The 17,416-nt window shown below is 31.4% G+C and overlaps 1 protein-coding gene across 3 annotated transcripts in view; it reads right to left on the bottom strand.

Annotated features, from left to right (window-relative positions):
- The window catches only part of LOC141906740 (3-hydroxyisobutyryl-CoA hydrolase, mitochondrial-like), a 63,411-nt gene extending 56,473 nt beyond the window's left edge, over positions 1–6,938 (bottom strand). Inside the window, exons 1-2 of one of the 3 annotated variants that reach the window (XM_074796050.1) lie at positions 6,888–6,938; positions 359–418 (exon numbers count right to left, since the gene is read on the bottom strand). In XM_074796050.1, the coding sequence (XP_074652151.1) occupies positions 359–399 (41 nt within the window). In that variant the 5' untranslated portion in view covers positions 400–418; positions 6,888–6,938. Of the gene's footprint in view, positions 1–358; positions 419–5,914; positions 6,048–6,887 lie in introns of those variants that run through there. The other 2 variants (XM_074796049.1, XM_074796051.1) reach the window with 2 other exon arrangements.
- Positions 6,939–17,416: the final 10,478 nt, after the last annotated feature.

Raw genomic sequence — 17,416 nt, 5'->3', positions numbered from 1 at the left:
AATGATTTTTGAGAACACACTAGGCCTAATGGAAATTACGGTCATATGTAAAAGACTATCTAACAGACTATAACTTGGACTTATACCAAATAGGTTACACTGGTGGCAAAGGACAAACATGTATAATTCTATTGCACCTGTCTCGAGGGAAGTATAAAACTTGATACCGGATCCATAGAAAGAAGAAAGCTATCACTATGTCATTCGACAGCATATTTTCTTCACCCTAATCCGTATCATAATGGGGACACATATATCCTTGAGATCAAAAATCATTGATGAATAATTTGAGAAAGTCTACAATACCAATTACAGTATTCTTATACATTGATAGCAAATTAAAGAAATTCAGGATTACCTTCTGAAATTGAATATCCTCAGTGATCTATAAAACGCCATCAGGTTGTCTGAGTTCAAGCTAAAGATATTGAAAAAGTAATGAGTTAGTCAAGTCACTTTAAGTTATGTAAATGGAAGGGATTTTCATTAAGCTGTATCAACTTATTTCATACATCGTTTATATTCATTTAGGCCCTATATATCAAAAAGGGCCTAGGCCTATAACTTTATTATGCTAACTATGGACCATATCGATTGGCTTCTGGCTTGCAAAAAAATATGGATATAATCGTAGGCAAAAAGTAGTTAAATATGACATGAACGGCAATGTTTAAAAGATGAGAAATTAGCTGAAACGATCATTCTAAAGCAACCACTACTGATTGTAGGCCATCGCAAGAGCCATCTATCACTAGTGATCGTCAAACTAGCTTTTAATAAGATTGCCTGCTACTAGCTAGAATCATTTCATTATTAGTGTACCCTGTAATTGTCTCAGCTTAGCTAATATCTTTTAGAACAATTGAACTGTTCTTTAAGTTCAGAAATAGCTGTGCGTGGTGGGCAGTAGGTTTTCGCCACATAAATACAATCACAGGCAAAAGCGAAGCTGTTTCATCACTCATCATTTTCATAAAGGCTTAGAGAATTAAACTGTAAACAACATAGGCCTAAATATAAGATATTTCTGTTTTATTCATTAGCGTCCCTAGGGGGGTTCGATAGTTCGAACGAACCCCCTTTTTTGAATTTTCAAAAGTCGACGAACCTTGGCACATGTTCTGCATTTACTAAATTTAGCAAAATAAAATCGATACATGCAAAGTGAATGGTAACCAGTACCTATCGGTGTCAGATTGCACCCGAACGCGCCTGCTTGCACGAAATTTTCAGAAATTTTCTACATTTTCTCCACAAGGTTTTAAGATACCTTTTGCCAGCTATCACCCCTCAAATTCCTCACACCCAAACCAAAGATGGGTAATTGAAGTGAAGAGGCTAACAGACATCTATGAAGTGGTCTACTATGTGATTTCATTGAATAGAAAGTGGCAAACCACACCCCTATGACATCTCCACTCGTCAATAATGAAAAATATGAATCTTTTGAAAATTCCAAAAATCTATTTTGTAGGTCTGTTGGGGCCTAACAAGTGGACTAGAAGTTCCAACAAGAAAATTAATTTTAGAAAATTATTTGATGCCTGCGAAAAAAATGTATAATTTCTGGGCTAAGCTAATGTGGAATTGCAAATTTGAAATCGAAGTTTTAAGAAATTTGGGGAATGATGAGATTTGGCGATTGGGTAGATGATACAGCGGGTCTTCTACTCTAGTAGTGGTTTAAATTTTTTTATTGAAAATTCTCAATAATTGATCGCGAACTTGCGACCGACTTCATTTACTTATTCCTCTAAGCTGGTCTGCAACTTCATTGCCTCCATGGTTGAAGAACGAGCTCTTCTGATGTCTGCTTCATCATGACTTCGAGCATATCGTGTGGCCTAGCCAGCCAGCCCGGGCCACGGGTTTGGCTGTCACTCGATATCCTAGAGTCTGGGTGGGTTGAAGTAGACATTGTCATTTAAAATAACATGCTAATGTTGTTCTGTATGAATTACCCGTGTGTCATGTATGTTGTATTAATTTATTTTAAAATTTTTATTTATTGAATTTGGGAATTTTATCCCGAAATTTCAATGTAATAAGGATCAATAAAGAATTGAATTGAATTGTCACCTAATACACATGCCATCAGAGGACGCGGAGCCGTATATGATAGCTATGCTATTATAAATTGCTAATCTCACGAAACCTGCATACTCCTAATATCAAACATATTTTCTAAATGTTTGAATATTGAAATTATATGTTTACACATTTTCATATTGACCGCTTGTAGCCGTTGATGAAATTCACGCCGGCCCTACACACATCGTAGATAGCTTCGTCATTCCACCGGCATGCCCACGTCAGGGTCTGACTTTTATATCAGACTTGGGAGTGGTTTCAAATCCTCAACAATCTAACGATTTCAATATTCAACGACCCCCTGGTGACCATATACAAAGACCTTGAAACTCACCACAATCATAGAACATGTCAGCAGCTACGATTTTTCAATCAATTGTGATAACAAAATACGCCTTTTTACCAATTTAATATGGAAATACTTAGTTATTCTACTATTCAATGCCCCCTGGTGACCATATGCAAAACCCAATGACCTTGAAACTCACCACAATCATAGAACATGTCTTGAACTACAACTTCATAATTGATCATGGTAACAAAATATGCCTAGGTACCAATCTTATAAGGATATACTAAGTTATTCTACTATTCAACGCCCCCTGGTGACCATATAGAAAAACTTATGTTCTTGTAACTCACCACAATCATAGACGATATCATGAGCTACATCATTGCAATTGATTGTGGTAACAAAATATACATTGGTAGAATTAAAATATAGAAATACTAAGAAATTGTATAATTCAACGCCCCCTGGTGGCCATATACAAAATCAAATGACCTTGAAACTCACCACAATTGTAGAACACGTTATAAGCTACATTTTTCTAATTCATTATGGTAACAAAATATGCTTAGGTATCAATATAATGTCGAAAAACTTTTTCCCACCTACAAATGAGCACTGGATAGTGATGACACCAAGATGGCCGCCAATTGCGTCATAAATGGCTTATCAAAAATACCGGTCTCAGGTATAAAACATCCCTATCCAAAGAATACCCATCAGCAATTGCAATGAGAAATGGCAAACCAGTAGGAAGCTACATGACTCAGAATTCTGCCAAAATTTGACATTTTTGGGCACTGAAAAGGTCATAGGACGGCTATCTTGAGTCTGATCGACCCAATTTTGGTTATGCTGATGGGCCCTTGGGGGATTCATATAGGGCCTATATACGAAAGATCAAGGTAATTGATCAAAGCGTCTTCAAAATTTCCCTCAAAAAGTTCAAAACGTGTAAAAAGTGCTGATTTTGGCGAACAACAATGGCTGCTAGTCGGCTATCTTGATTCTGACAGGGCTAGTTTTTGGGCTGAAGATGTGTCTAGGGTAGATACATGTGTAACCCAAATATCGAGACATTAACTTGAAGCATCTTCAAAACTTCCCAAAATCACTGTATTTCATCTACGGATGGACAACAGATGAAAAGAAGTCCCAAGTGGGCTAAAAAACAAATTACGAAATATATTTTTGCTTCATCGTCGCTGATTGGTTGATTTACGCCGCGCATGCGCACAGGGGTGCACGACTTAGTAAATTCAAGGAAAGTGTTAGAGAACAGAGTTAGAGAAAATAGAGCGGATAGAGCGAGACTCGAACCCTGGCCAGTAAATTACTAGCGCAGCGTCATACCACTAGACCACCGAGCTCGCTGGAAAGCAACCGAATGTTTTAACTATCTATAGTACGTCACCTTACCTTAATCATATCCCTAGGGGTAAAACGGAACCCTCTGGACCCTCTTCTCACCCTCTTGACACTAACCCTATTGAAACCCTAACCCTTAACCCGATAATTTTTTTTAATGATGATGATGATGATTTTATTGTTACTTTTTTTAGTTAATACAATGTATATGGTAATAATGTATGGTAAAATAGCGGAAGTAATTACTTTGCCTTATACGGTTAAATAACCACTTGGAATTTGGATTTTTTATGGATATAGCAAACGAAAATACAAACTGTTGAAGTGACATCAGGCCTACCTATCGACCAATCTGCATGGAGTTGGTTCCCTTGTCTTTTTTTTAATAGTGCCTAGGATACTGGGATCAAAAGCTTTTTGTGTGAGGTGCCTGTGAACAGTAGGCCTAAAAATCAAAATTGGAATCAGGTTCAGCTCCGACGACGAGGACAGTCCTGAAGCTAACCAACTTGACCACAGGGGCTCGTCACAATATCTGGGGGTCCAAAATCAAAGATTTGACCCAGTATCCTAGGTATCCTATGAATTGACCTTATTGAAAAAAGCGTTTATTTGATAATCTGTTTCCGATACCGGCGACTAGCGGTATTGGAACGGATAATCAAATAAACGCATTTTTCAATAAGGTCAGTTCATAAGCTTTCTAGCGATGTAGGCCTATGATATGTGATGATTAATGTAAGGGAACTGCGTCAACTCATCGTTTTTCGTCGGAAATCGACTACTCCAAGACGTCCTAGTAATTCCGGCATTGGCTATTTTGACTCGTTTTTTTGGGTTTGAGTCGTGATTTCTCGGGTGTCTCTTATCCGATATAGGCCCTATACTTATACGTCGCGGAAACTTTCATACGAAACAGTAACCTCTTAGGAATGAAACGAAACTGATTTCGTGCGAATCGGTCGATGGGTTACGAAGTTATGAGTGATTGAAATGAGACGGTCAATTCTTGTATGTCAAAATTTTAGCTCCCTTTTCTTTTTTTATGGGTGGTACCTAGGATACTGGGTCAAATCTTTGATAGCTATATCCATAAAAAATTCAAATAGCTCCAATCTTACTGAAAGAAAGCTAGTTGGAATGGGGAGGGCTCAAATAACAATATGCTTTTTAAATTTTTGAATTATCTTCTGTAGTTTTCGAGATATCGCAAATTGAAGTTTGAAAATTTGAGCGAAAAGTGTCTTCATGTTTCAATACACAAAAACTGTGATCTAAGAAGGCAATAGGCTATTTCATGTAAACAAACTTCAATATCTCTTAAACTAAAAGAGATAGACTAGAAATTTAATTAGACTAGAAATCCCAGCATGCAACGCTAGATAATTGACATATTCAGTCGACCAATCACGTATCGCGAATTTATCAGTCCTCTGAGCCCGTGACGTCACACCCTCAATGGCGGTTCAGTGACGCTTAAAGTGCTTATTTATCGGTTCGGTGCGTATTATCACCTCGCTTGTCGCCGGTTTCGGAACGGATTATCAAATAAACGCATTTTTCAATAAGGTCAGTTCATAAGCTTTCCAGCGATGTATGATATGTGAAGATTAATGCCCGGGAACCGCGTCAACTCATTGTTTTTCGTCGGGAATCGACTACTCCGAGACGTCCTAGTAATTCCGGCTTTGGCTATTTTGACTCGTTTTTTCGGATTTGAGTTGTGATTTCTCGGGTGTCTCTTATCCGATTTTGTCGCGGAAGGTCTCAAACTAAAAAGTAACCTCTTAGGAATGAAACGAAATCAATTTCGAGCGAATCGGTCAATGGGTTACGAAGTTATGAGCGATTGAAATGAGAAGGTCAATTCTAGTATGTCAAAATGTTAGCTCCCTTTTCTTTTTTTATAGGTGGTACCTAGGAAACTGGGTCAAATCTTTGATTTTGGACCCCAGCTATCGTAACGAGCCCCTGTGTACTGGCCCTCTGCACTGTAGTTAGTTACCTAATCGTTGGTGGTAAGCTTTTTATAATCGGATGGGCTTATACCAACGTTAGGGATGACAAGGACCAAAACACGGTTGAAAAAAGTAACACTTCAAAAATATACTTTCTATTCACTTCAGTCCACAATTAATAGCTTAATTCACAAACTAACACAGGTACCTTTCGAAATAATCCAATTTTATGTATGTTTCGAGTGATTAATCAACATTATTTTGAGAAATTAATTAATTTCTCCACAAATTTCGCCATTGGCCGCCATTTCTCTGTATTGCACATGTGGCATGATAAGACAAGGGGACCTACAAGGATTTATATAAAACTTCCAAGACGAAACGACAATTTTTATTTTTGATGGTTTTCCAACTTTTATATCAAATCTTCATGTTTTCCATAACAAATAATGAAATAATAAATTTCTGGTAAAAGAAAAATGTGAATAAGTGTTGATTTCTTAATTTTTTTTAATTTCGTCGTTTCGCTTTGTTAGTTTGTGCTGTTGTCCTGGCCTCAGTCAGGTGCCAGCACCTCCAGTAATTTTCAAAATGGCAGCTGTTGACTGGACGGAAATTTACTCTCACTTTACGGCCGATTTGCACATGGATTAAGATCGTCAGGTGAGGTGTTATAGGTATCAGACAAACTACGAATCTGTTGTGCGTCGATTACAACAAAAATTAGACAGATATCTTAAGAAACAATGAAATGCCAGGCAAATTACTCGTCAGTCAAATTGGCTGACGAAGATTTCATACAAAAATGACCTTCCCATTCCTGACTGTGGTTTGTGAAAATATCCGATCGTGAAACTAAACCACAGACAGGTTACTGACTATCTGCACTGGAGACAAACACCTGACATCCACTTATCTCCCTCTCCGATTACGTAGGCCTATGCCACATTTGGATGTAGCAACGTAGGCTATTAAGCAGATGCTGAATCCGGAAGTTAAATTACCGGCATTACCATTTCAAGCCAGTTTTTTTGTGTGTGTATGTGGTTCCCAATTCAATAAAATAACGTTAACTGTGAGTTGTCATTTGGTTAGGTCGTCAACAAAATGATACTGGCCCTAACCACAGTGACTTTAGCAATAGCGTTTACCTAGAAATCAAAAGTTATTTTAATAATTACCCGGTATTTGGTGAATACTGTGCGAATACTGCTTGCGCGACGAGTCCGACGACCTTGACTTTTGATCGGAAGGTAACGTTTGCAATAGACTGGTTGCCGGTCTCTACCATCAGTTAGAAGTCTATTCTGACTGCGAATGCAGGTGGCGCAGAATTGGACAGGCGACCAGTCTACGTTAGCACTAGGCCTACTAAAAACCGACCGGAATCTGGAGCCGACTGGATCTCTAATGTATTCGATGTTATCGAATACTCCAGCGGAGTGACATGCTCCAATTTTGTACAAAAAAGTACTGTAGAATGAATGTATTTTCGCTGTAATTTCAATTAAACAATACGACAATTCGATGATTTGTCACGTATAGTTAGATTTTTCCGGCTTTCCGGCTGCCTTTCCCGCTTTTCCCACTCAAAGATGGCCACTGAACTTTCGATTCGCCCAAAAGCTACATGGTTATATTTCAGCTATGGTCAAGCTTGGAGTAGTCAAATGATTACTCCAAGGATCAAGCAATAAAATGAGCGCCAGAGAGTGGGAAGTGGCCGCGGCCCACGTAGGAAATGCCGCGAGCGCTGCGCATGCCCCACGGCATAACAACTTAAGAAAACTAATTCAAAAGTTTGACGCCTGTTTGGGCGGGAAAGATAATCGCCTCTCCGTCGCCAGTGATAGCACACGGGAGACGTCAAGCGATCGATTCTCAACGGTTGCTTGCAGAACCGGTGGCAGAGCTACCGACGACTAAAAATCGTCGCCTTGTGTTAGCCAGGCTTTAGAAATAACGTTTAAACTTATAGGCTTGATATTTGATAATTGTTAGCATTTTCCTACGACACTGCTGCCATGGGATTCGGGTAACCCAGTTTTTAGCTCCGCTATAACTGAAGGTCAGCGGAGCTGTAGGATTCGGGGATAACCGGTCGTCGTCCGTCCGGCGTGAACTTTTATATGTGGCACATTTCTCCGGCGTAGGGATATTTTCACAGAATCACAAAAGACGGTGTACTTTGATCACCTTGGAGCCCCATTTGCTATCGAACAACTTTTCGATCGGACTAACGGTCTTTTTGTAAAAAAATGTTGTGCGAATTTCTGTCACCTCATTCTCAGTAACTATACAGTCGATGTATACGAAACTTAGTAGACCTATGTATGTTCTGAACATTCCTCTTTTTGCTATGGAAAAAAATTTTCCGTTCGAGGAATTCCCTCGAGAACTGCGATCACTGAGGTGGTGGCCATTTCAAATGACCGTCAGTAATTAGAAGATGGCGTTTTCATACCAGAGGTCGAGAGGTCGAGACACCACTCATCACAGCTAGGCTCTAGTGAGAACGGACGATTGCTCTGTGATACACATATACAGTGAGTGCGCGTAACAACAACTGCGCGTGGATAGATCGATACAGTGAGTCGCTACTGAGAACGGTTATTAACGCGCTCACTCACTGATTATCGCCTTTCATGTTCCTTCTCTTTGTTTTATTTGATCACCCCTTAGCTTGTCCTCCCGTTTTAATCACTTTAGCTTGTGTCTTTGTTTATTAATTACTTTAATCTACATTGCCCCTAGTTTGCCTTGCTTACTTTAGCATTGTTTTCTAGTTGTTATGTCATTACTTTAATCTATTCCCCTTTCAATATTTTAATCACTCACTCTGCTTCTATTGTTTTGGTCTTGTATAAATATCTTGTAATATTCTCCTGTACTCAGTACGCCTGATGATGGCTAATAGTCTTTAGCCGAAACGTTGCGCAAATATATATAACTCTTCTATTCAAGTTTCTCGTTTTGGCTGAACTTATTGTGGGATTTCTCTTGTTATCTTCTTACACGGATATTGTGTATCTTCTCGTCTCACAGTGATTGCGTGTCAACTGTGCCCGGATAAATAGATGCTGTGAGGCTTGGGTGAGAACGGTTAACAGCGTGCTTGTTATATACAAGGGGAAGTAATCCCCACTCATCACCACAAGTAATTTTTTTTCCTTATAAATGGGAGAGAATAAGACAGAACAAATTGATGTTAATGAAAATCAATATTATTGTCCATATTGTAAAAAATACATTGATAAATCTCAAAAATCGCGTCATGAAAAATCTTCAAATCATATAAAAAATGTTATAGATTTTGAAACTTCAGAAAATTCCAATGAAAGAAAAGAACGATTAGAAAATATGAATGTGAATGAAATAAAGTGTGAAGTTTGTAATGAATTTATAGTAAAAAGGAATTATAATAGACATCTCGAATAACAAAAACACCATCAAAATTTGAGTAATAATGTTTTAGGAAAAGATTATTTCGATGATAAACCTCAAAAAGTAAAAAAACCAACTTCAAAAACTAAATCCATTTCAAATAAACCTTACATGGAAAATGTAAGAAATTATATTGATTCACTAGAAATAAAAGATACAATTGAAATATTAGAAACATTACGTCGTAAAATTGGTCCTGCAGCTATTATATTTAGATTTTTTAAAGGTACAACAATAGAAGATTATAGTAAATTTAATGAAATAATAGAAAAAATACTAGATTTGATAACAGATGTTGAATATCCAAAAATTAGTATCTCTGGGAAAGTAAGTTTTTTAAAGTCAGAAGAGAAAATGGATTATAATATTCAAACACTCTCTGAAGAAATAATTTCAAAAACGCAAATAAAAGAGAAGTTAGAAAAAATATTTAATGAATTTAAACGTCATATTGCAGAAAGATATTTTGAGGGTTCTGGTTTATCATTAAATGAAATTATATTTTTAGATTTAAATGTTTATAATACAAAAAGGAATAAAACATCAAAAAGTAAAACAATGTTTAAAAATGATTCAAACTGTACAACAGAAAAGGATAGTAAAGCATCATCTTATATTAAATTACCATTAACAACAAAAGCAGTAATAAATATTCAAAATGAAGATAATAAACGTTTTCTATGGTCAATTATTAGTTGTTTACACCCAACAGAAGATATTACGCATAGTTTTAGAATAACAAATTACCGGAAATATGAAACATTATATAAAATTGATCAATATCCAGTGACTATAAAAATGATACCCAAAATAGGAAAAATTAATAATTTAAAAATAAATGTATTCGAATCAATGCAATTACCAAAGACAAAAGGTGAAAATATTAAAGATTATACATTGGAAGCTTTATATTTAACATAATATTATGATGATGAAAATGCTATGGATTTGTTATATTACAAAAAAGATGAAAATGAACATTATATGTGGTTAAAACAAATTGATTTATTCTTTAGAACAGAAAGTGATTTTAACAGTCATGAAATTTATCTATGTAGAAAATGTTTATCTAAATTTAGAACTGAGAATGCGTTACTAAAACATAAAGAATTATGTGATAATAAAGATTTTTGTAAATTAATAATGCCAACAGAATAAGATTATAATTTGAAATTTACTAATAATAAATTTAAGAATATTGTTCCATTTGTAATTTATGGGGATTTTGAATCGTTGAATAAAGAATTAACTGATCAAGATAGAAAAGAAATATATAACAAAAAGCAATTATTAAAATCAATGGATAAAGGAAATGAATTAAATGAAGACACAACACAAGACCCGCCAATTATGAATAAAATTAAAAAAGTTCATCAAAGAGCTGCTGCTTATGGAATTTACATCAAATCAAATTATCCTGAATTATATGAAAGTCAATATATTTGTTTTAGAGGTGAAAATGTAGTCAATGATTTTTGTGACAAAATGATTGAATTAGAAAGTGATTTTGCAAAATTATTAAACAAAAATAAAAGAATAGTTATGACAAAAGAAGATGAAATTGATTTTAATTATGCAACTCATTGTTGTTATTGTGAAAAACGTTTTTATTCATTTGATAAAATAGTTAGAGATCATGATCATTTAAATTCAAAATATCGTGGAGCTGCTCATGAAGATTGTAATTTACAAGCTAAAAAAGTAAATTTCGTTCCAATATTATTTCATAATTTATCAGGCTATGATACCCATTTATTTATAAAACAATTATCGGGAAAATTGGGCGCAATTAATCAAGAAATAGAAGAATATAATGCTATGAATGGTGTAAATGTAAGAAAATATGATTTTAAACTATTAGCTAAAACATCTGAAAATTATATTTCATTTCAATTTGGTTGCATTAGATTTTTAGATTCTTATAGATTTCTAGCAAGTTCATTAGATAATTTATCAAAAAGTTTAGTTGATAATGATTTTGTTATAACTCGATATTATTATCCAAATGAACAAGATTTTAAATTATTGAGATATAAAGGTGCAATTCCTTATTCATTTTATAAAACACACAATGATTTTAATGTAACAGAATTATTAAAAGATCAATTTTATGATCAATTAAAAGAGTGTGAAAGATGAAGTGTTTAATAGAACATTAAATATTTGGAACCATTTTAAGATGAAAAATCATGGTGAATTAGTTGATTTATATTTAAAATCAGATGTTATGATATTAGCTGACATATTTGAAAAATTTAGAGAAGTTAATTTGAATCATTTTAATGTTGATCCTTGTTATTGCTACTCTAGTCCTGGTTTAACCTGGCAATGTGGTTTAAAATATACAAATGTAGAATTAGATTTATTAAAAGAACCAGATATGGTTATATTATTTGAAAAATCAATTAGAGGTCGAATTAGTGGTGTTATGGGAGATAGGTATTTTAAAGCAAATGATGAATATAAATTATTATATATTGACGCCAATAATTTATATGGTTGGGCAATGATGCAACCTCAACCATATAAAAATTTTATATTAACAGAAGTTGAAAATGATGATAAAACTGATTGGGAAAGCGCAATTATGAGTTTAAAAGATGATGCACCAATTGGTTATTTCTTTGTAGTTGATTTAGAATATCCTGAAAATATAAAGTTTAAAACAAGAAACTTACCTTATTGCCCAGAACATTTAACTGTAGATGATAGTTATTTAAGTGAATACCAGAAGTAAATAAAACCGAAAGATCATGTTTTTACAGAAAAATTAATACTCAAAATAATAAATACAATTATATTGTTCATTATAGAATGTTAAAATTTTATCTAAAACAAGGTATAAAATTAAAGAAAGTACATAGATATATTGAATTTAATCAATCGAAGTGGTTAGAAAAATATATAGATTTCAATACTCAACAGAGAACCATATCAAAAACAGATTTTGAAAAAGATTTCTTCAAATTAATGAATAATAGTTTTTATGGTAAAACATGTGAAAATATTAGAAATAGAAATGATATTGAATTAGTAAATAATTCTGAAAGATTAAGACATTTACAATCAAGTCCTAGACATTTAGGAAATAAAAGATTTGAAGATTATTTAACAGCAGTTAAATTAAAAAGAACGTCAATGAAATTTAATAAACCTATATTCATTGGTTCAACTGTTTTAGAAGTATCAAAATTATTAATGTATGATTTTTATTATAATGTTTTACAACCACTTTTTGGGGAAAAGCATATTGAAATATTATATTTTGATTCTGTAACAGCTGACACCCCAATATTATTAAAATGTTATGATAGAATATTGATAAGAAGAATTTCAGAAATAATTCCAAAACAAAATGAATGTTATATTTCATATGGTGAAAAAGAATTAATACAAATAAATGATTTAATGGATGTTTGGACAAGAAATGGATGGAAAAAATTAAAGAATATTATTAGGTTTTAAACAAATAAGAAAATCTATAGAGTTAGAACTAAATTAGGATTTGTAGATGTTACAGAAGATCGTAGTTTAATTAAACGAAATGGCGATGAAATAAAACCAACTGATATAAAAATTGGAGATGAATTATTACATAAAAGATTTTTCCAAAGAATGAATCATATGTCATTTGATGAAATTATTGATAATATTTATAATATAGAACCCGAAACATTAGAAGAAAAAGAATATTTTATCAAAGGATTTTTCATGGGTGATGGTTCAGCAGGTGTGTATAATTATGTTTGGGGTAATAAATATTGTTGGTATTTATGCAATCAAGACTTAAAATTATTAGAAAGAATTAAGAAATTCTGTGAAGAAGTTTATTCACATAAAACATCTAGAATCATGGATCATATGAAATCATCAGCAGTTTATAGAATACTTGTAAATAATCCTAAAGATTTTGCTATAAAATATAATGATGAATTCTATATTCATGCAATAGTGAAAAGTAATACTTCAACTAAAGAAAAGATAGTACCAGATTATGTATTAAATGCAAAAAATAATTTAAGAAAATGGTTCTTCATTGGATTCTACGCAGCAGATGGTGCTAAAAAATTTACAAAGGATAAAAAGATAACCTTTGCACAAAAAGGAAAAGTTGCTATATTAGGGTTAAATATATTATGTAATTCATTAGGCTTCAATATGAATATTGGATTGATTAAATCTAAACCAAATTGCTTTAATTTAAGCCACACAGAAAAAGATTTAACTGAAGAAGTTAAAGATTTATTTGAAATATATAACCCATCAGATTATGTTTATGATTTATCAACTGAAGATGGTACATTTAACTGTGGATTTCCATTAATTGCATTCAATACGGATGCGTACATACTAAAAATCAAGACAAATGACATAACAAAAGACTTAAAAACATTAAAGCATCATTTTGATTTTAGCAATTATACCAAAGATCATGAACTATTTAGCAATGATAATAAAAAGATTCCTGGTAAATTTAAAGATGAATTAGGGGGTGATGAAATGATTGAATTTGTTGGGATAAGAAGTAAAATGTATAGTTATAGAACAAAAGATCATGAAGCTAAAAAGTTAAAAGGAATAACAAAACATGTGGTTGATAAACATATAGAATTTCAAGATTATATAAAGTGTTTATATAACTCAATTGTAATGAAACATAAAATGAATTGTTTAAGATCAGAAGATCACGAGATGTACATTAATGAAGTTGAAAAAACTAGTTTAAATCCATTTGATGATAAAAGACATATTTCAGATGATGGTATAAAAACATTACCTTATGGTTATTAAAATGGATCAATATCATCAAACTCGAAATCACTATTGGTTTCTTCTTTTTCATTTAATTGTTCTTGTATAATTTGTTTAGGTTCTTCCATTTCATTTTTCTCATTTAAATAACGTGTTATATTGTGCCACATTTCATCTCGCTCTCTTTGTTTCTTTTTGTTTGTTAATTCATCAAATGGAATTATAATATCTATGTTTAAATAATTTACAATCTTATTTAAAAAGAATTCATAATTAATTGAATCTGTTATTCTATTTTCTAAATGACACATTAATATTTGTTTGAATATTTTTTCATATTTTCCATATCTTCTTCTGTTAATTTAGGTTTTTCATAATAATCGTTGAATAATAAATATGAATACATTTTCTTTTGTTTTGTGTTAAATGTTGATGGAATAATTGTTTTTATAATATCTTTTTTAGTTATTGCACCATTTTTATTTTCTATTATTTTCATTTTTTCAAGCCATTGCTTATATTCTGGTGTATGATCTTCTATAGAAAATATTTTAAAAATTTCATCTAGATAATTTAATTTTGGTTCTATGAGAAAATCTCTAGTTTTTTCTTCACCCCATAAATTCTTTTGCCATCCACATTCATTACAAAATAACACAGTACCTTCTTGCCTTAAGGTCGCATAACTACATTGTGGACATTTTCGTTTATAATTTATTGGTAATAGATCTTCATTAAGCTCTTGGTATTTTCTTACGTTTTCTTTATGTTTTATTGTTTTATTATGTAGATTTGAATTACTTGTTGTAATAATCAATTTACAATATTTACAATAATACGTTTTTCTTGTTAATTCATTATATTGTTTTTCTAACTTTTCAACTGTTTCTTTATTATCTGGTAACGTTTTCTCATATTTTATTTTTTCTGATAAACTATTTTTTCTTTCATTGAATTCAGTTTCAAATTTATTAGAAATTTTATCTATATGTGCTTTACGAAATTGATGATTCTCCCAATCTTCTATATTTTCAGGTCTATATTTTATTAGACAAGGCTCACAGAAATGATCTTTTATATTATCCTTGTCATAGAATAAGAAAGGTCTTTTCCAAATAATTTCAGGTTCAACTTCAACAGAATTACTATTACTTTCGTTACTATCAACATTAGCCGTTGCGCCATTAATTTTACACTTCTCTGAATGTTTTTTAATATAATTTCTTGAGAATAATTTATTACATTTTGGGCAGTTTAGTTTAGGGGGTTTATAATTTTCTTCATGTTTTTTCATATGTCGAGCCATATATCTTTTTCTTAGAAGTTCACCACAAATTTCGCATGGTATCTTCTCATCCATTCATTAAGGAAAAATCTTATTAAAATTAATTTTTAGTGATGAGCGGTAATTTTTTTATGTTATAAATAATGTTAGAATTAAAAGAATACAGAATATATTATATGTTGATTCTAGAAAACTTACAAATTATAAATCACATAATTTACTAGTCCAATTAGATAGAGAATTTAAGAATTGTGTAGATTTAAAATTAGTAAATATAAGTTTATGTAACTCACTTTACAATATATCAGATAAAACTGATGAACATAGAATCCTTTTTATTTTTGATAAAATTAGAAATAAACGGTTTCAACTTTATCTAACACCAGGATTATATAATTTAGAAACATTAGCGCAAGAAATTAATAGAAAAGCTCGGATTGTGTTAGGAAGTGATTCTAAATTTAATATTAAATTTATAAAAAGTGAGAGCTCTAATAAAATTAAAGTAAAGTTTGATGATGAAAATATTAATCCTACTTTATTTACAAGAAAACATGCTTACTTGGTAAAAAAACCTTTTGCTAAACTGTTAGGAATTCTTCCAAATGAACTTATTTTCGGAAACATATACGGTATATCAAATTTAATACTTTACACACATTTTTATATTTATTGCAATTTAATTAATCCTACAAAAACATTTGAAGCAACTAAAGATACAATTTGTAATTCTCGTATATTAAACATTTTACCATTGAAGAACGTTAAACAATTTGGAACGCAAATAAATTATAATTTAGCTGAATGTGATTTTAAACCTTGTATTCCTCAATTTAATAATTTTAAATTAGAAATAAGAAATCATAATGGTTATTTAATTGATTTGAATAATTTTCCTGTGATATATGAATTAGTTATAAGATGTAGAGAGTAATTTTTTCATTATATAAATGAATATAACTGTTGGACCGAGTATATGTTTTGGATTTGATTTTTAACGTGAGAAAGAAATGAAATTTAACATTAATGATGTAATTACAAGTATTAAAAATATTGCATTTTCTAATGAAACAACATTTGAGTATGAAACAACAATAGATAAAGAAACTTTTAATGTAGAAAAGATTACTAATTTAATTAGAGAATCTTTAAGATTTTATGAATTAGATGAAGATTTTATCATCAATGATATTAAAAAAATAATAATTGAAATATATACAAATGAAACTACTAATGAAATAAATGTTGAATTAATCATAAATAAGTTAACTAAATATTTTGAAGATAGTAATTTTTTTGATTAATAAATGAGTGATAATAAGTGGATAATAACTGGATTATATAATGGCGCCTTACTATCAGTTGGAACTGTTGGTTATTCAATGGTATTAAAAAAAGTATTTAAAATGGGAAGTGTTAATGTTGATAGATTTGATATAAATGATATCTTAAAATTAACATTAGCAGTTACTTTATCCAATTCAACTATTGATTATTTGGAAAAACAAAAATATATTCCTCCCATATAAATGCATTATTTTTTTGTTAAATAAATGGCTTCTGCAATTATAACTATTATAGGATCAGCAATTGTTAACGCTTTAGCATTTACTGGTGGTGGTTATTTATTTAAGCATATTGATAAAAATGGTTCATTAACAGAACAAAAAAGACATAACTTAGCATTAGAGAAATATAATAAAGCAGCAGAAGAATATAGAGAAAAGAGGCAAAACTATATGGATTATATTAACAAGGAATTATATGATCAGAAGATTTCACATAGAGATTTTCAATCAGTCGATGATGCAATGAGTTTATATAACGCGGTAACCAATAAAGAAAAATTACATCTATACAAACCTAATTTATCAAATTATTATACCCCAAGTAAAGAACAACAGAAATATGAAATAATTTGGATTTTAGGCGGAACAGTTATTGTTATATTTGTAGCATATAAATTTACTAATTAGTAATTTTTTTTTCTAAATAGATGGAAGATAATATTGATATTATTCCTCATGATATAAATAAAACTAAATTAAAAATATATTTAGAAAAACAAATATTAGAATTTGATAATGATTTAAAAGTTAAAAAGAAAAAATATTTAAAAAGTAAAATTATGTATTATTTGATTATAAGTGGTTCGGTTACAATTAGTTCTGTAATAACATTTCTAGCAATATTCAGTCCATTAACACCTTTAGCTATATCAATTGGTGT

Source organism: Tubulanus polymorphus, chromosome 6 (genome assembly GCF_964204645.1).
Source record: "Tubulanus polymorphus chromosome 6, tnTubPoly1.2, whole genome shotgun sequence".
NCBI classification, from domain to species: Eukaryota; Metazoa; Nemertea; class Palaeonemertea; order Tubulaniformes; family Tubulanidae; genus Tubulanus; species Tubulanus polymorphus.
The sequence above is the reverse complement of the archived record's forward strand: the minus strand, read 5'-3'. Positions and strand labels throughout refer to the sequence as shown.